Below are 20,309 nucleotides of genomic sequence, written 5' to 3'. Positions count from 1 at the left end.
GAAAACGTCATCCAGTTCCTCACAGGTGAGTTTGGGGAGATGCATCAGTTATCAACATAAATTCAAATTATTTAAAGAAAAGTTTAGTTCTGCAACGTGGTAAGAAGCCATTCCTAGGGAGCAGGGAGGCCGTACCAGACAGACAACCTCCCTCAGCAAAGCACAACTAGTTTAGCACTCACCAGGGACTCTTTGCCCCAGATTTGACAAGGATTTTGAGAGCAAGGATGTCACAAGCCAAAGCTGAAGCACAAGTGAGCAAGACAGTAAGGTTTGTAGGCACCAGCATGCAGGGGCTCCACAGGAGGAGGAATTTCACACTTAGTTTCATTAAATCCATCTCCCTGCAAGACAGGAAAAACAATCACGCAAAGCAGCTAGATTTATAGTGAGACAATCTGACACGGAGCCAGATGACATTTTCCAATTTTATTTGAAGTTGACACCTTGAGACAAGGCACAACAACTGAGAGGATCACAGCAGTGAAAAAGCAGCAGGGACCTTTATGCCTCCCTTCCCCTCTGCAACTCCATGAACACCAGTGCAGAGTATTAAAAATAAACCAGCATAGCCTGACAAACTATTTAAGTCAGAGTGGGGCAGGGAAAGAAATTAAGAGTCTAAGATTTGAAATTATTAAAAATGTTGCTAGAAACTAATTTTAGAAGCTTCAAGAGTGACACAAAGGAGTCCTCAATAGGATTATAAATAACCATAATGTAAAAGTAATTGTAGTAGTTTAAGCATGTAGTAGGTTAAGCATGTATTCATTTTTATTCCTTGTATTTTCATGCAAGAATAGGCAATAGTTAAGATTCCTAGTTTCATATGTCTGAATTAATTGGAGAAGACTAATTACCAGAACACCCATAGAGTTTTGCTGATTAACTCTGCAATAACTGCAAGTTTCCAGCCCTACAGAGAAGTCATGATTCCCATCTTACATTTTAGCAAAGAAATGAGAGGACTTAAATCTAAGAAGTTTCCCAAGAACTTTAACCACTCCCATTGCTTTATTTTTGACTTATAAAGTGCTGGCCCACACTATAATTAGATATGGTATAAAGAACCTCATCCAAGGAAGTTCAGATCACTCTTCAGATTGGGGAAGTACCACAAAGCTGTTTCAATCCCCTTTTACCTGATCCTTTCCAGTAAAATAGCTTTCACCTGTATTACTGCATATCTCAAAAAAAAAAAAAAACAAACCCACAGTGCTTCAGTTTAGAATGACATATAATTTATTCATATAATTCACAAGTAGTTGGACACTACTCAATTTAATCTCCATATGCAAGTGATTTACACAAACATATAATACTAAAATTGATTGCTTAGAAGGTAAAAAATACCATGGGTATGAAATGCCATGGTAGATGCTGTTCAATATACTACACAATCTTAGTGTCAGACACTTTAACTCATTTATGTTTCTAGAAAAAAAGGCAGTCTGCCATTTTTAATTTTTTTTTCTAAGTAGTCTGGGAAACTCAAGTGCTTTCGTTCTAAACCTTCTAACCAATTTATTTCTCCCAGTTCTTAGGAACTGAATTGACAACCAAAGCAACATTTTCAGTAGTTCAAAAAATATATAGTTCTTTGCTCCCCTGAATTCACCAAGCACAATGTGACCAACTCATGTTGCCTTCCAACATGCAACACAAAATACTAATCCCTGCATATTCAAAGGAAGGTGCAGGAATTTAGACCATGCTTCAGCATGGTGGTGTCAGTGACAATAGCCTGATGATACAATTTTTGGCCCCTGCCAGTATCCAGTAGCGGTGAGTGTGTTTGCAGTTCACTGTGAATGTATTAGCATCACCAGACCATTTGGTATTCATGCAGCTGTGGAGTCTGATTTTAATTCTGCACAAACTCTTCTCACTGAAACTTGTATCTCATAAGCCTCATTAATTTTTCATTAAGCATATAATGGCTGCATGGAGCAAATCGGACTTTAATGTGTTTGCCTGCATCAGATTAAGTTACACACATTATCTTCTAGATAAGGTCCAACATGTATTTTGCTTGAAATGCCAGCAGTTATCTTAAAACATACCAAGAAGTTAAAAAGCTTTCACAATACAAGATCCAGCTACGTATTCCACATATACAAAAACACAGCTAGAGAAATACAATTCAATTGTCAATGCCAATTTATGAGGAAAGTCTAAAAAAATAGAAAAACTCTGATACCTGGACATCAATTCAGAATGTAACACTGCGTCATGGGGCAATACAAGCACCCATGTAAAATAAGAAATCCCCAACAAGAGAAGCATAAGGGGATCTAGTACGTGTGACAAAAATAGATGAATACTGCACCAAAAACATGCATACAATCGCCATGGTCATTCGGTATGCTAGTGATGGTATAAACAGTGATCTAACACAAGAGTGAGACAGTGTTTCCAAATAAAATCCAGTAAGTAACTACATATTGATTAAACTTTCTGATGCAGCAAAATGAGGGCACAGAGCCATCTCTGGGTTCTGGAGCTGTTTCAGGATCCGCTTATGAAATTTCTCTCTGACACGATTGAACTCCATTATATCCAGTGGATCCTCTTCAACCCAGAATTTGTGGAATTCATGCATTAAGTAGCCTACAAATAAAAAAGAAGTAGAAGACATAATATGTAAGATTAGAAAGAAACCTGCAATTAACAATTATGATTTACACAGCGAATTCTGGTCACTGAGGTCTTTCACCTCACAACACTGCAGAGTCAAGATTTAAACCCATTTTGGACAAACCCAAGATTTGATAAATATTGGCAGAACTCACAATAAATACAAGTCACTAGTTGTCTTGACATGCAGATACACGAATTATAACATTAAACCAACAAGTATAAAAGTTGCTGCTAACTCTGCTCCACCAGCCTTTTGTTTATATTCAAGTACTGTCTCACAGGTATTTCCTCATGGAAAGTTCTTACTTTCCACTTAAAAAAAAAAAAAAAGGCAAAAAAAAAAAAGCAGCATGTTCGTACGTAACGTAACAGTTACCATCACGTCCTTCTGTATTAACACTTCCTCCTCAGGCATAATTTTACCTGAGCAACCTGATCTAGTTAAAGATGTCCCTGCTCACTGCAGCAGGCTTGGACTAGATGGCCTTCAAAGGTCCCTTCCAGCTCAATACATTCTATGATTCAGGCCCTTGGTGCGTTTTTATTTGAGGGCTTTGTGGGTTGTTTGTTTGTTGTTTTCTTTTTTGTGGGAGGGGTGGGTGTTTGTTTTCTGTTTAGTTTTGTTCATTTTACCACTCGTTTTGGTGGTGGCATCCATTGAAACTAAGAATTGAATTGAAGCATCCTAAAAACAGGAGAGCTTCATTAGCATGATAGTCTCTGTGCTGTGCCAGCAGACTTAAACAACCAAACAAAACCACCATGGGTAGTACAAAAGTGTTAAGCAGGAGCACAAATTATGTATTTTCCCTCTAAATCACACACAGCCCCCCCCATCCTGCCACTTACTGTCCTGCTCACTTGTGCATGACCTTGCTGGAAGCATTGCTTAACACTTAAACCTATGACCCTGAAAAGATGAATGATAAGGTGATATACAGAGCTAGTAGCTTTGGTTAGACATCGCTGTTAGGAAGAAACTTGACTCCAACGTGAGTTTAATATATAGACTCTGGTTAAGGCCTTCACGCTCTCTCTTCTGTGCTGTCCTCAGACTCAAAGAATTTAACTGACAGGAAAAATGTTACATCCAGCACCAGGACTTCAATGAACTGGACCCAATCTCTCAATTCCAACTTTCACTGCAGATGAACTATTGAAGTATAATCTTTCATCCCAATGCAGCAAATGGTGCAATTAAGGTCTCCCTGTATTCCAGAAAGTGAGAGCATTTGTTGTAAAAATGTTTAATTGCTTTTAACCATTGTATGACAATTACAACACACATACTTCTAACTTAAATTTCAAGGTGTGTTTGCATAGCCATATTTTTCCCTCATCATCAATTTGAGAAACTTCATTCAAAAGGTACGTTAGCTACACCTTCAAATCTCTTCCACATATTTCTATGCCTCATTTCAAGAGACGTTTCAAAGAAAAGTTCAGTAAGACCTCCCTTAAAAAAAATAAAAAACACTATATAAGACATTGTTAGATCTTCAGGTCCCTGAATTTAGGAGAGTTCCAAAAGGTACCTTCTGTATTTCATCTGAGCATTTATCTTGAGCATGCCACTGAGCAAAGCAGTTTCATATGTTGCTTGTACAGTCAGAGAAGGCAATGGAGCCCAAGAGCAGTGGGCCAAATGCAATTCCCAGCTTTCATGTGTGTCCCCCCTGGCCTGAAGGAGCAGGAGGACTTGCTCCAGAGGTCATAAACTCTTTTTTTCCTGAGTTCCAGCCAAATCTCCATGTTTAGCCAGGCCAATCTTTCCTCCTCACCAGCTCACCTTTTGGCACATGGGGACAGCTGGCTCCCGTGCCTTTCAGATTTACTTCTTGAAGAATGCCCAGCCTTCCTGGACTTCTCTGTCCTTCAGGACTGCCTCCTAAGGGACTCCATCACCCATTGTCCTAAACAGGCCAAAGTCTTCCCTCTAGAAGTCCAAGGGAGCAGCGCTGCTGTCCACCCCTTCCTTACTTCCATGAAAAGCAAAAACTTTATCATTTCATGATCACTATGCCTAAGTGAGCCTCCAATTGTCACATCATCCCCAAGTCCCTCTCTGTTCACAAACAATAGGTCCAGCAGGACATCCTCCCTAGTTGGCTCCCTCACTGGCTGTGTGAGGAAGTTCTCTTCCACATACTCCAGGAACATCCTGGACTGTTTCCTCTCTGTTGGACTGTATTTGCCAGCAGACATCTGCTAAGTTTAAGACCCACACGATACCAAGGGCTTGAGATGGTGAGATATGGGAGCCAAACCATTTGTATCAGAGACATTTGGTCTTCAGTACAAGGGTGGCAAGGCTCTGGAATAGGTTGCCCAAAGAGGTTGTAGATGCCCTGTCCCCAGAGATATTCAAGGCCAGACTGGATGAGGCCTTGAGTAACTTGATCTAGTTAAGGGTATCCCTGCCCATGGCAGGGAGGTTGGATTTGATGATCTCTAAGGTCCCTTCCAACCTAAGACATTCTATGATTCTACAATCTGTTCACAAGGCCATGGGCATGTCATAAATGTAGCAAAAAGACAGAGTAACCCTTTCAATGGAAAGATGACCTGAAGATGCATAAGTGGATACTTAAATACCTGTCTATTTTATTGATCAAGACAACCACCATCAAAGACAAAAGCCTAGAAGCTAAACTTCTCAGAGGCCCTACAAGCCAGCCTCTCCAGAGCAGCAACCCAGAAACCACCATCAAAGGGAGAGCCCTGCTTCAGTACGATATCTGCCCACATTAGCTCTTTGGTGAATAAATCTTAAATAGCATACTTGTTCTGAAATGAAATAAAAAAAGATGCACAGGAAACTAATATTTGCATTTATCCAGTCACATAATAAGAAAATATTATAGCTGTCAAACAAAAAAAATCTGTTACTTAAACAGCCGAAATTAAAAACACAAACCCCCAAAACCTCCACACAAAAAACCCCAACAAAACCTCTGCAATTATCATAGATGTGGAAAGCAGTGCATTTTGACTTCTTATCAGTTTCTTGCCTATACATTGAAAGATATTAGAAGTCTTGCTCCCACTGTGCAAGGACGCACAGAAGGTCTGTGCTGTAAAAGTGATGCTTGAATACAGGGGAAGGAGCTGGGAAAACATTATTTTGAGGAAGGACAAATCTATTGAACAGTGGTGGGTAACATCTGAATGTAGATACAAATATCTTAAGACAGTTGGAATCATGGGAAAATAATCTCCAGAATGTCTTTGAAACACTTTTAGTTTCTTACTACTATTATTCAAAACCAGTCTAAGAAGATAGGAAGGTCACTTGCTCTGAGAAGGGACTGTTTACAAGGGTGTGTAGTGACAGGACAAGAGGCAATGGTTTTAAATTAGAGCAGGGTGGATTTAGATTAGGTATTACAAAAACGTTCTTCACAATGAGGGTGGTGAAACACTGGCACAGGTTGCCCAGAGAGGTGGTGGAGGCTCCATCCCTGGAAACATTCTAGGTCAGGCTTGATGGGGCTCTGAGCAACCTGATCTAGTTAAAGATGTCCCTGCTCACTGCAGCAGGCTTGGACTAGATGGCCTTCAAAGGTCCCTTCCAGCTCAATACATTCTATGATTCAGGCCCTTGGTGGGTTTTTATTTGGGGGCTTTGTGGGTTGTTTGTTTGTTGGGGTTTTTTTGTGGGAGGGGTGGGTGTCTGTTTTCTGTTTAGTTTTGTTCATTTTACCACTCGTTTTGGTGGTGGCATCCATTGAAACTAAGAACTGAATTGAAGCATTCTAAAGACGAGAGAGCTTGACTAGCATGATAGTCTCTGTGCTGTGCCAGCAGACTTAAACAACCAAAAAAAACCACCATGGGTAGTACAAAAGCGTTAAGCAGGAGTACAAATTATGTATTTTCCCTCTAAATCACCACCCCCCCTCCATCCTGCCACTTACAGAACGTCTGCTGAAAGTGAGTTAGTGTTGGTGCTTCTGGAGCAACATTGTAGAAATGGGTCTTCAAAGCTCCACTCACAAGCAGGTTGTATGCGAGATCTGTTATGTTAATGCCCACGATAGCAAAAGAATAGCTGTAAAAAAGAGAAGTAGGAACATTTGTGGAGAGTTTGTCTTTCAGCACACTGATGACACTGAATACTGCAGATTGGGTGCTACTGAGGTGTATTAATTCCCTTCTTTGTGAGCTTCCAAGGTTGGGTGGTAGAAAACAAAACAAGTGTTATTCTGCCTGCTTTGTACACTGTAATGGCAGCGTTTCCCTTGTGAAACATATGGTCACACTGAAAACAGAAGTTTCATCAGTGTGCCAGCATTTCAGAGGAGCAGTATTTAGAACAAGCCCCTGTACCTCTATGCTCTGACACAGGGCAAGCACTCCACACAGTGGCTGTCAGCTGGGTGACCCATCAGTTGCTATTTTAGCCTATCCACCTCACTGGAATTCATTACCCACAGTTAGAAACATCAGGTTTCAACAATCAGTCCTATAAAGGCAGTCATATGGCTAAAATGCCTGTGAAGAAGATCCAGTTGAGTCATGTCCAATTTCTTCCTAATAGAGAACTAGATACACAGGCCAGAAAACAGGCAAAAACCTAAATCAGAGCATGCTGGAAACAGAAATAAGAAAATCAGACTAATGAAGCAAACTCTTGTTCTGCTAAAAGATATCAACAAGGAAAGTATGTTTAGGCACAACAGAACTCAGAAAATGAGAGTTATTTCTTCATTTGTGAGCCTGTTGCTTAAAGAACTGGACATTTCTGGCAGTGACTGCTTCTCATGAAAACATATAACATCCTACACTGACATTTAGTGATAAAAGCAAATTTGTTTAGTTATTCAGTGATTTATTTATTTTTTTTCTCCTCTAAACACAGCTGTCTCCTGTAGACTGTCCTGGATATACTTTTCAATTATCTCTATCAAGCAAAACAAAATACTTTTTTTCTTTAACCTTTGATACATTTCAGAAGGAAAAAAAAGTCCGTAAGTTAACTGCAATGTGAGGCCTAACGGCAAATTTCACAGAAAAATTAAGTATGGGCATTAAAATGTTTTGTCACAGATTTTTTTAATAGACCCAGAGGGCACATCCATACTCACAAATAATGCAGATACATCAAATCCACTGCTTGAGAAATAAAAGACTCACTACTATTTCTTCTCTATTGTACTTTCCTGAAAGCCAATTAGAGCCTGACTCTGGCAATAAAAGTGAGACTTGATCACGTCATGTGTTAAAAAGAATTAACCAGACATTTATCACTGCGCTATTCATAGCATGCAGAAAAAGCTTTTCCTTGCTACAACATTTTTGGGTTATTTTCCCTAATTCTTACTTCAAACTGGTTTTCCTGTAATCTTTGATCAAAATCAAGGTGGTTAAGACAATGCATGTTAGTGCATACATTGAAATTTCCTTTAAAATGTAACCAGCAAACACCTTTTCTCCCCTCCAATATACAGCATCATTATTAACCATTGTGTTTCGGTAACTTTAAAAAGATTTTTGAGCTTACCCAATTGCTTTATCAAACTTTTTCTTCTCCCATTCAGCTTTGCTGAATTGGCTGAGGGGAAAAAAAAAAGAAATTGAAATCCAGATATTGCTATGCATTACTCATTGACAAACATTTTCTTTCAATTTCTTTGATATTATAACATTGAACAGATTGGTATAAGAAGATTTGAAATAGGTAACTGGTTTTATGGTATTGCTGATAAACTTGTCTCATCATTACAAAATAGGCACCTATGTCAATGCTCTCAGTAAAGAGTTATTTTCTATACCGACCACAAAGATAATCTCTTTCAATTAAGTCTGAGCTATACAAAAAGTAGAAGATATAACATTTCTTTTAACCAATCAAAGATGATTTTTGCCTTTGGTATTTTCAAAGACACATGATACTCATCACTGGAGGCATGAATCACCTGAGGCAGCAAACATGAAAAATACTTCTCTGATAGAATATTTTTATGTACAGTCAAATCAGAACATCCGGCAGCCAAAAATAAGGAACAGCATTTCCTATTACTTGGCACAATAATGCAGAGCACAAGGACAAAGAAGGCCCCTCCCTCAAAACAAAATTAGTTAAGGAACAGATTGATTTGAGACTAAATTTCTACTGTTCAACAACATTTTTAAATTAAAAGGCAGTGTGATGCAACCAGTTAGCCAACATTCCACTAACCAGCTTTAATCTACACAGAGCAAGTTTAGCAGAAATCACTGCCTGCATTTATCACCAGCTAAAAGCAGGCACAGCACTGACCCTAAACAGTGGGCTACAACTTGAACACGTCTGTGGGAATTTTGCCTTGATAAGGCAGATCAGAGTTTGCAAGCTTTAGATCCCAAATTATAGATGGCTATGTGTGAAGGCCTTGTAGTTCAAGTATAGTCAAAGCACAAGTAGTATATATTACACTAAAAACAACCGCCTGAGCTTCACGCACAGGTAGTATTTAAAAATTGTTGCTACTAAATATTTAAGATGCTAATAGGTTAATACACATGCTGACCTGAGTATTAATAGGAGGCATGTATAAAGAGAAAGATTCATCTGCTAAATAGCTCAACATACACGAATACATCAGTCTTCACTTATCCTCTACATCTTAACCATCTTTGTAGGTTGTGGTGTAACATCAGTTAAGAAATCCCACGCAAACATCAAATAATAAAGGTGGCACATGTAGGATGTGTCCAAACAATTCAGCTTAACAGAAACAGAAATTACATTGATCACGGTGACATCAGAAACCAGCGTGGCTGCTAAGCAACCACACCAGGGAGAACATCACGGGCACCATCAGCAGCATCTATCTTCTACTGAAAGCTCTTTCAAGGGATAGAAATTGCACATGCTCACACAGCATTCCAAGATGGTCCTTGGTAATCAAACATGTAAATGAAGAACACTAATGTGTTCCAAGTTCTTTCTGTCATGTAATTACCATTGGGAACTCAACCACAAAATACTGAGGAGATCCAAAGCCTCACAGGATTTGGATGTGGACCTCCTATATGGATATCTAACATTACTTGAAGAAGAAAAATGTCTTGTAAGACAACTGATTACTATGTAACTGGGTAAGAGACATCTTGGCCCCCCCACCCTATAGTTACAGAATATTCACAAATTATTCTCAACACAAGTTTTGCCACTTGAAGGTACCTGATATCTCAGCAGTCAGGACAACGGACTAGCCAGATCAGACCCATTATTACTCAAGGTAGAGTACGTGACTATAAAGGGTACTTATGATATACTGACAAGTCCTTGGCCTAGAATATTTCTGATGTTCAAGTCAGTCACAGCTGTTGTGACAACTGTGGCACTGCTTAGACCGTTTTCCTGTAGGTGCAAGTCACCCAAAAATTGTTTGTTAAGCCTGGTTCTGGAAAAGTCTAAAATACAGTGCTTTAGCTACATCAAGTAAGGTTGATTTTATCCATAAGCATGCTCAGATGTACCCAGTGTTGCACCATCAGCTACTTTAGAGAGACGGAAGTGAATCTCTTGGTGTTGCAATAAAGACTTGCAGTTTATAACATGCTAAATTGCAGTATGGTTTGATTTTTATTTACATGTAAGATCTCATAAAACTAAGAGAAAAGAAAAAAAAATACCTTAGTTCCTTCTTAGTGACTTCCCTTCATTATGAAAAGACAAAAGAATTAAAAGAAAGGTAAATAAAAACACAAAATCACTCCAAATTAGAAGTATAAGTGAACACATTTAACATTAAGTTTAACTATTTCTAAGATTCAAAATATAAGTTTGCCTCTCAGACTTGATCAGTTTTCAGGATCAGTACTTGAAAACAGACAGCATGTGCAAATACCCAAGCACATGTCCAGCAAAAACAAAAAAAACCAAAAAGCAAAAACCCACTCCCGTTCCCCAAACATCAGTCATCACAGTAAGCTCTTAAGTTATTTTTTTTCTTGTCTCAAGCATTACCTGTATTTAGGCTGAAGAGAATCAGAGAGAACTTGCTGAGCTATCTCAGTGTCCCATTCAGCAAAATACCTGCAGATATGTATGTTTAAGGTAAATTGTTAAAAGAAATACAAAAAACCAAAACATCTTAAGTCACACTAAAGTGTCCCTACACATGTTACACAGTATGAGTAGCATTTAACGCGTTAAATTCTTTAAGCTACCAGTCAGACCCCCAAAATGAAAGATAAAAGCAGCCTCATATTACAAGTGCAATCCTGTAAGCACTTAATGACCACGCATTACCAGAGTCCCCATTTTATCCACCCTGCTGAAAAATCAGTTGCTTATTACTAGAGCACGTTGGCTGCTGAGATCAACAGAAAGCAGTTCAGGCTTCTTGATCTGGCAGATTCATTAAGCCAGATAAGAGTCATCACAGAAGAAATTAAATATGTGCTAGGGATTAATCTCCAATGGAAGTTGAAAGCCAGAATCAAGAGTCCAGATCCTCATTTGAGCTTTGCTAGAGAACAACATAGATACAGCAATGATTTATGTCCTTCAACTTGTAAAAGCAGAAAATACTTTTCCCCTCATAGGGAAGAGTTATTTTACCAAATGTTTCTAAATTGCATAACTCTCCTTACAGTAGATGCAAGGGCTGGAGGAAATAACAGGCACTGATCAATTCCCAAATTACCAACCACAGACATGGTACCAACACCATGTGTGTGTGAAGCCAAAGGAAAAAAAGTGATGTAAGCTCACTGCCTAATTTTGAGTATCAACAGAAATTGAAGAAGCAGTCAACAACAGAAGTCTGCCATCAGTGGCTGCATTTCAAGTGTTTTGCCTAAGAATTCAGCATGAAATTCCCACACAAGAAAGCTGAGCAGTAACATAACCCTCCCACTCACCCACTTCCAGGGCATTTTGTTTAATGAGATCTAGATACTGGTGAAAATATACTTTACAGCTGCTTCCTTGTGGGAAGAGTGCTAGCTTACTGTGTCGCAGAGAAACTAAAAAAGGGCTTAGCAAGCAATATTACTGCATTGAATTAGGAATACTGAAAGAAAGGAGACCCATTTAAAAGATAAACACTCCAAAAATTGCTAGCAAATAAATTCTTTCCGTTTTTTATAAAAGTGTTAAGGACATCATAAGTTATTCCCACAGACTTGCTAAAACTCAGCAAGTTATGCTGTTTTTCATGATTTCAGACACATAAACCCATCTACAGAGGAACATACTTACACCAAGTTATATAAGCCCAGGAGACCCATCCCTCTAAAGTCTGTTTTAGGATCGTCACCTTGGAAACCAATTTCACACCACTGCTTCGAAATCCGAGCTTTCAGTGGCGAATTGGGCTTCAAGCATTTCCACAACTAGGAAGATTACAGATAAAACATCATCAAACTTCCACACACTAGTACAGCTTTTTATTGCTTTTAAGTCAAGCTAAATTCTGCTAGATTCAAATTAAATTCCTGGGAGCGAGGAGAGTGGAGGAAGAAATCCCAAACCATTTTTCAGTACTGCAGATGTTTCAGCCCTATAAGGCCCTTTCAACCTTAGCAGCAGCTGCTGTAGCATCTCACACAAGGACTTGTTTCGTTCATGCTTTGTGCATCAAACGAGTCTGTGTCTCCATAAGCACAGAGACAGAAGTGGGCTGGAATTTGGTTGTAAATCACCGACAGAGCAGAAGCAATCAGCCCTCAGGTCCCTGAGGCTCAGCAGCAATCTTTTCTCCAGCATCTTTTGCAAGTCTCTGGAAGGGTTATAAATCACGAGTGCTGAGTAGGCTACCACAGTGCTAAAAAAGCAAATCAGAGAACATAAAAAAAGAAATAAAAATAAATTAAAAAAAAAATCAGCACATGCCACCTTCATATTTAACTCAGGGGTGAATCATTCATTATTCTCACATTAAATAAAGGACAAAGTGACTTAACAAGCCAGATCCTCAGCTGGCATAAATCCACTTAGCTACACTGGTCAAGGAGGTTTAGTGCCTAAACATCATGCTACTAGGCACCTAACGGTAGCCAAAATTGACATGTCTGACAAACACATAGCTTTCTGCACACCTCATGTGCCATATCACAAACTCACCCCTGTCAAAGCATATTAAGAAATCAGGTGCTCTCCATAAACCACAAGATTATCAGTAAGGCCTCAAGAAATGCATTTTAACAAAGCCTACCCAAGGGAAAAAGCTGTATGCACATTTCCCAAATAAAAATCCCAGAAACTGTATTAATTTTAGCAATTCTAACTGCATTTAAAATGAAGTGCCTTAGAAAGATTAAAATTTTAATTATTTCACTTTGTAATGACTGCATAAAGCAGAGTTTAAATCATATTTACTATCCAACTTGTTCATCCATTGACAGTAAATACAGTATTATTCATTAGCTCAATCACATTAAGTTACATCTTTCATTCGCAAAGTGCCCTCCTGGTAAACATGAATAAAAGATAGACATTAGGAGCTTGAATTACCCATTGCAGAGATCACTTAACAGAATATTTGGAAGGAACGAAACCCAACCGGCCTATTCTTCCCCAGTGTGGATTGGAAACCAAACTATACCCTTGGACATACTTCCATTTCATGTGAGAATTCACAAAAGCAAAATGCCTGCTGTAAACAAGTGCTAATACACAGGTTACACTGGAGGCAGATGGTGCAACTGATGCTTTCTTCAGCATTATGAATTTTATAGCGTAAGCTGCACTGTTTAATCTCCCCTCAGACAAGCACCGAGTTTCCCTTCTGGTTTTATTTTCATGTGGTTACATTTTCAAAGCACTTATATGACTACACATCACTGCTGACTTGATTGTCAGGAGTATCTAAGCACATAGGCTGGCTGGCTAGGAAGGAGACCATGGACAGATCCTTGGTGCTTCTCATCTGTTGATTGCATCCTCACATCCAACTTCTTGCTCTCTGGGCAGTGTAGACACCCAGTATATTTAGGAATGCTCTCCTGGAGCCACAGGCCCTAGTTAAACCTACAGCCAGGTACCTGGTATTTTCAGGGACCAACGTCATAGGCTGGCACCCGGATCTTTCACCTCCAAGACTCAAGTTTCCTCATCAGGTAGATCTGTATGTCTTTTTAGTTGAAGTCCACTCTACCCTCAGAAATCTGTGCATTTGGCTGCACAGAGGCAGGATTTGAACAGGAGGAATCCATCTGCCTTACCCTATCTGGTGGCTAGAGCACTCCTTCAAGGGGCAGCTCTGAATTTTGACTCCTCCTCCGCAACACCAACACCTCCCAGCAAGGAGCCAACCTTAAAGACAGCTTTCCAGACATCTAACAGAAACTCTTTGACGATTTGAAGTATTTTTAAGAAATAGTTGCATCGTAAGTGCTTACATATGACAACTAGTGGGATTTTTTGGAAGTTCCTGGAAACTCAAGTAACTAAGCTAAAATTTCTAGAAGCTCCCACTGAAACCTGCATAAAGCACTACATTGCAAGCTAGAGTGTGGAAGACATCATCATCATCACGTCCTGTAATAATCCCAGGGACAGAAGCACAGGTAGTGTTTAAGCTCTCAATATTTTTGTTTAAAATAACCATTAAAAAAACCATTAAACAGGCAGTATGTTTTTATAACATCTTTTCAACATAAAAGCTCTCTCTCTCCCTCTGCTTATGGTTTCAATATCTTCCTGAAGAAATACTTTTATTATCTGCTCTAGCGCAAGGCTTTCCCGAAAGCCCAAAGTAAAAAAAAAAAAAAAGAAAACAACTAGAATGGTTTTCATCACTCTGCATGTATTATCTAAAGGATGGATTCATTTTGCTTTCATTTGGAAATATATTTGGTAAACACAAATATGTAAGTCATTATCACCCACCCTTCTATCCCACACAATGAAAGCTAGAGGTTTAGCCCTGGAATGCACAATGTATTCAAAAATACAAGAAAAATGGAAAGGAAAAAAGTTTATTCTGGTTAAGAGAGGAAAAAATACCCTGTCCATGTTGAAAGGTGCACTGAAGTAGGACATAGGGTGATTTTTCCAGAGCTCATAGTGCAGAGCTGTTATCTGCCACGAGAGCTGGGTATCCAGTGCCTGGTTATAGTCCAGCCAAGGGACATGCATTCATCAACCAGGGAGTGAGCTGCTTGCTTGACAGGTGTTATACCCAGACCAGATTAAGAAGCTGTATAGTCTTATCTTAAAACAGGTATGTGATATAAGAAGCCGACAATACCTCTAGAGGTTTATAAACTAGGCCTTTTAGAGGTGACATGAATAAAGGATGCCCTCTAAGTACCTCTTAAGCACCTACCTTCAGAAGCATTTCCTCATGTTGCGAATTCTCTGCATCATACGGCTCTCTGCGCAGCTTTTCAACTTCTGCAATCAGGTTTCTGTACCCCACAATCTGCAGCAGGCATGCCTGGAGAGATACTCCCAACCTGAGCAGAAGGAAAGAAGCAACATAACTGAACTCAATTATATGTAGCCATGAAACAGCACTACCATGTACATACCCCATTTAACTCACATGGGTAATGTTACATCAATTGGTAGTCGAACACTTTAGTGCTTTGGTTATAATAGGAAAATTTACAATAGATTGACATTACATTAAACAAGGCCTTGTGAAATACATAGTCTTTTTTAGTGCCTTCCTTACATGATAAAATAGGAATTTTTTAAAAAAAATTTTGAACAGTGAATTTTCACATTTCTCATTATAACCATACACAGCAACACTGAATGCCTACAAGCAGCACATCACTGAATCTTTCCCCTCATTCAAATAGCAGCTTCTCGAAAAATGCCCTGAGACCAGAGTCAGGAGCTTTAAAAAAGGATGAGGAGGAGAGGAAGCTCAGTGAGAAGCTAAAAAAAATTCATGTTGCTTCCACACCACAAAAACTACCATAAAGAAGCCAAAACCCCAAAGTAAAATAGTTCAAAGATCTGCCTCTAGGCAGCTTTTGGTTTTTTGGGTCTCATGTTAAGAAGGACCCATAATGGCTCTCTTTTCATTACATTGCAGATTTTATGCTTCCTTTTTACAACTCCTAATATATCATCATAAGACAAATCCCAAACGAAAACCACTGCAAACCCCCAGAAAACACAAAACCCCACCAACCCAAAACAAAACACACATCAAAAATTTAACCCCAAAAATCCAAAGCAAAAATGCTCCCCAAATCCCCCACCAGACATGTGGCTTTCAAGGCTTTAAATTGCAACAGTTTATTCAGTTTTAGGTTAGGATTCTATAATATTAAATAGAAGTTACGCAGTAGACAACTAACACGCTTATAAGCATATTTAATTATATATGGGAATAAACTCTTTAATGTTTAATAATGTCTGAAATTATCTGAATGCCTAGTGTGAACTTGGAGGGCAGAGCTAAATCAGCACCCTCACTCCTCTGTGGAACACAGGCTGCACTGACATTAAGCTGCACATGCTCCTCATTTGTCTTCTTCGATATACTGAAACATTTTGTTTATTCCAACTGTTAAATTTTCTGAGCAGAAGGATTTTCACTGCTTATCTTTTGAGATTAAGCTACAGAATCAGAGATGTGATCACTAGGCCATTTCTCTTGCTGTAATTTCATGCTATTTGTGGCTATAGCCCTTTCAGAATAAACTACGCAGCATTTTTCCTCCTGTGCTGTTTGATTGGTTTTCTTGTTTTGTTTGGTTGGTTTTTTTCTCCACATGCTTCACTTGCTCTTCCCCACAGTTTTACAGAAAGGCTACATTTCAAAGAAAGCTGAAAAGCCTGACAAGACTGCATGCAAATTGCTGTAGCGCATCACTAAGTCACAGCCATAATGTTTTTAACTGCTTTATCACCTCAGAGTAGTTTAAAGCAGAACATCACAGGCAGTGGCAAAGCAGAGCCACTTTTTAAAAAACAATAAAACTAAACTTCCAAATTACACAAAATATACCAAGCAAGATTTGTTATCTAAAGCCAGTCAAACACTACATGCAAAGCTACTTGGCGGGGGGAGACACAAGGGAGATGGAATTAGTTTCACCACTGTCTTTTCGTTAAGATTTTGCTCTCCTCTTTGCCAAATAGAGGCTATGGGTGAGCAGTTGATGCCCCACAGCTCCTTCCTGCCACTCCTGTGGTGGTGGCAGTTCTCAGAGCACAGGAGCAACCTGCCTAGGCTTGTATCCCCCCATCACGCTGAGCTCCAGGTGCTCCACCAGACGGAGGTGAGTCCAAAACTGGGAGTATTTCATGGAACGCTTCCACAGTTGGTGTACACTGCATGTGTCACCACCTGGTTATTCAATCTACTTGTTCCCAACACTAAATACTACACACTTATCTCAGAAGCACTGATAAAGGGAAATTACTGTGGGCCTCCTCCTCGTTGGGTCATAGCAGCCTACAGCCTTCAAGAATAGCTCAGTGCAAACACCCCTGGGATGCTAGCTCAGCTCTGCAGAGATGCTACGTTAACAAAAATGACTGCATACAGATTTGCAGAAACACATATAGTATGACACATGTCCCCTTGTCCTTACCCCAGGAGATTTCAAATCTGTACTAGGCAAGGGAGGGCCAGAGCTTCTGAACGAGACAGTATGGATGCAGGGTTTGGTTTTTTTTATGTTCAGGCATAGGCAAGCCAATGGGTTTTGCTTGATCCTATCTAAAGAAATAGCTGACCTGCTTTTGCTGGTATGTTTTTCTCGATCCTTGTGAAGAGCAGTCATATCGACAACAGTTGTGTCTCAAGTTAAAGACACCCAATGTACTCGACTTCCTTTATAATCAGCAAAGTCTCATTTTAAGACTACTTACTGTCCTTTTTACTGGGCGGTAGGGCTGAGGGATCATTCATGTAATGAGACAAAAAAAAAGTTTTTCCAAATGAGCTTTTGGGTTTTGTTATTGTAGCAAGACCTTGGGACCACATTATCTGTTGATGCTGCTCATCACTTAAAGAAAAGCAGCTCTCAATTGATGAATGTCCATTTTGGGTTATGTACATCAATTTCAAATCTGGGAAAAGTGAACCTCGGACTGATCACTTGAATAATACAGCCCTCAACATTTTTCCCACTGATTCCTGACCAAGACCATCTTGTGCCTTAAGCTAGGGGCTGAGAGGTAAGGCAAATGCAAAAGTGTTATCCCTTATTCTTGAAATACATGCCTGTAAATTTAATGATTTGTTGTCAATCTCTTCTTACCACTAACATCTTGTGGCATTAAAATAATATCAGCTACATTGTACCATTAAAATTTGGTTTTGGATAAGTAAATGCAGTTTTAAAATGTAAACCAGTATAGCTTCCATATCAGTTACAACAGAAATGATTTCTTCTTTACTCAAAAGATCACATATAGCCTTGATAAGAAGCCATCACTGTCACTGCCAGGACCACCTGCCTTGGGATATTTTATTCCTGAGGAAGTGGACTCCATAAATCAATGCATCAACAATATACTAAGGCAGCATGATTCAGGAAGCAGCTAGATAAAGAGTCAGGATTCACCTATTAGAGTCACCATAAAATATCATTCATTTTTCCATCAGCTTTTTGACAGCAAAGCTTATGTTAGAGTTTTATGCCGAGAGATGGAATTTGTCTTCAAATTGTGTATCACAATAGCTATGGAAAACTAGTTCTCCATGGACCTAGGCACTGAAGAAACCAATAATTCCCATTTATTCTATAAGGAAAGCATGAACTTACTGTGGATTTATATCTGGATTAATCCTTTTCAGTTCCATGATGTCATCTATAGTTTTTTCAATAGCATCAGGGTGAACGCTTACTGATGTTTGCAGCCGCTGAAAAAGAGGTTTTAAACATATATTAATTCTTGTGGAAGCTATTATTTAATGCAAGGTAACAATGGTAAAACTGATACCCCAAAGCTTTTAGACGTAGAGCCCAGAAAACCTAACTCAACATATACACACCTTTTCAGTCTATTCAGTCCTATTGACTAGTATCAGAGCACTAGTCCTATAGGAACTTGAGTCACTTTGCCACATTCTTGTAGTCAGCCTATTGCACTTCTGTGGTGGCTGCCAGTGAAGATGATCTGCACTGAGGCCTTTGATTAAGAAGTAGCTTAAGATCACCCACCTAATTATACTGAAATTTATAACCTTCATTTGACATCCCCTTTCCTAACACAGCAAAATTTTTCTCCTTTCTCTTGCATGTCATTGTGCTGTAAAGATGCCCCTGGAAGTTCAGTTTTCAAAAATCAATGTGCCTTCCAAAAAATTAAAAGCTTGAACTTTCTGCTGCTTTGTCTCAAAGCTATACAATGTTTAAATGAAAGATTTTTAAACAAAGATTGTTTTCTGTTTGTGCTAGAACAACATTTGGAAATATGCTGAACTAAGAGCTGAGATATCATTTTTGCTAATGCTGAGGTAAGCTTTTCAACATCACTGATTCTCACGCCAAAGAGAAATGAATAGCTGAATGATGTTATTTAAGATAAACACAAATGCTTTGCGAGAAGAATTTAGGTTAGCACAACCAGTGCTACAGTGAAAGGATGAAGTAACAGAGGCTCTTCTCCATTAATGTACATAAAAGGAAAGCAGAGAACAAAGTTGCATTGGCTATCTAGATACTGCTGCCTTCAGCCTCTTTTATCCCTCCTTTCCAGACAAAAAGCAAGCTACAACAACAACAAAAAAAACCACACAAAAACCCCCAACAAAAGACGAGGTATAAAGTGACTGCAGGTTACAGAAATTCTAAGACACGATGAGGAAGCAAGCCAAGAATTCCCAAATTACAACACATCATCCTCATCATCTCTACCATGGCCTGTTGTGTCCTTGATTCCATCAGAGCCACAGCGTTTTTGTCCCTGGAACACAGGACACATTCCCTGACTTTGCAAAATCACATTCTATTGCAGACATAAGACCCTTCAGTCAAAGATGGTTTTAATGTAAAATGATATTGAGCCTTAAGGTGATTTTCTGGGGTGAGCAAACAGCAGACTGAACAAACCAACTGCATAGGACACAACAAAAAAGGTGACTGATGAGATATTTCACTCACCTTACTTTTTGAACCTTTCAGGGATGCCTCTGTAAGAGAACAGTATTTGAAAGCATCGTGTCAAACAAGCTAATTTCATGTTGGATTCGTTTATTTATAAGAATGAAGTCATACTATTTTTAGCACATGCAGAAACACACAAATGCATGCAAAATCAAGTATTTTGCAGTTACCTATTTTCATAGTTCTGGCAGCTCCAGGTTTGGTATTGTAACAGATCCTTTGCAATTCACATTGACCTGTTAGTTTCCTGACCACGAATTTCAGGCAGCGCCACAAGCATTTGAAGTAGAAGTACAGGCATACCTGGACAAACATCCTGGCAAAACAAGAAGCCTGAAAATAAGAGTCTTGAGCAGTCTGTTTCAACAAGGTCACCACCCAAAGAGAAGGTACTTCTTCACCCCAAATTTCCATTGCCTAAGGGCACCTTTAAAGCAAAAGCAGTATTCATACCTCAGATGTTTATCCTAATAAGTGCTAAATCATACTTTTCAACAAAAATCCATGTGCAAAGGACCAGAATTGCAAGAATAGAATAAACCAACTCCAGAGTACTCAAAAGACCATTACTAGAAAACCCTCTGTCCCCTTAAAATAAAAGGTTATGTAGTTCCTACTAGTGATTTTGGCAAACAAGTCTTCATGACAAG

The 20,309-nt window shown here is 39.1% G+C and overlaps 1 protein-coding gene across 1 annotated transcript; it reads right to left on the bottom strand.

Annotated features, from left to right (window-relative positions):
- Positions 1–1,219: 1,219 nt before the first annotated feature.
- ELMOD1 (ELMO/CED-12 domain containing 1) lies at positions 1,220–19,977 on the bottom strand. Its single transcript, XM_009878382.1, has 9 exons — positions 19,830–19,977; positions 19,657–19,685; positions 18,316–18,413; positions 14,907–15,036; positions 11,837–11,970; positions 10,598–10,666; positions 8,144–8,194; positions 6,558–6,691; positions 1,220–2,610 (listed from the first exon to the last, which is right to left on the bottom strand). Exons 1-9 carry the CDS (start codon positions 19,972–19,974, stop codon positions 2,438–2,440), a joined length of 963 nt encoding a protein of 320 aa, XP_009876684.1. The 5' UTR covers positions 19,975–19,977; the 3' UTR covers positions 1,220–2,437.
- Positions 19,978–20,309: the final 332 nt, after the last annotated feature.

This window comes from Apaloderma vittatum, unplaced genomic scaffold (genome assembly GCF_000703405.1).
Source record: "Apaloderma vittatum isolate BGI_N311 unplaced genomic scaffold, ASM70340v1 scaffold23930, whole genome shotgun sequence".
NCBI classification, from domain to species: Eukaryota; Metazoa; Chordata; class Aves; order Trogoniformes; family Trogonidae; genus Apaloderma; species Apaloderma vittatum.
This window is presented reverse-complemented; position numbering and strand designations above follow the sequence as displayed.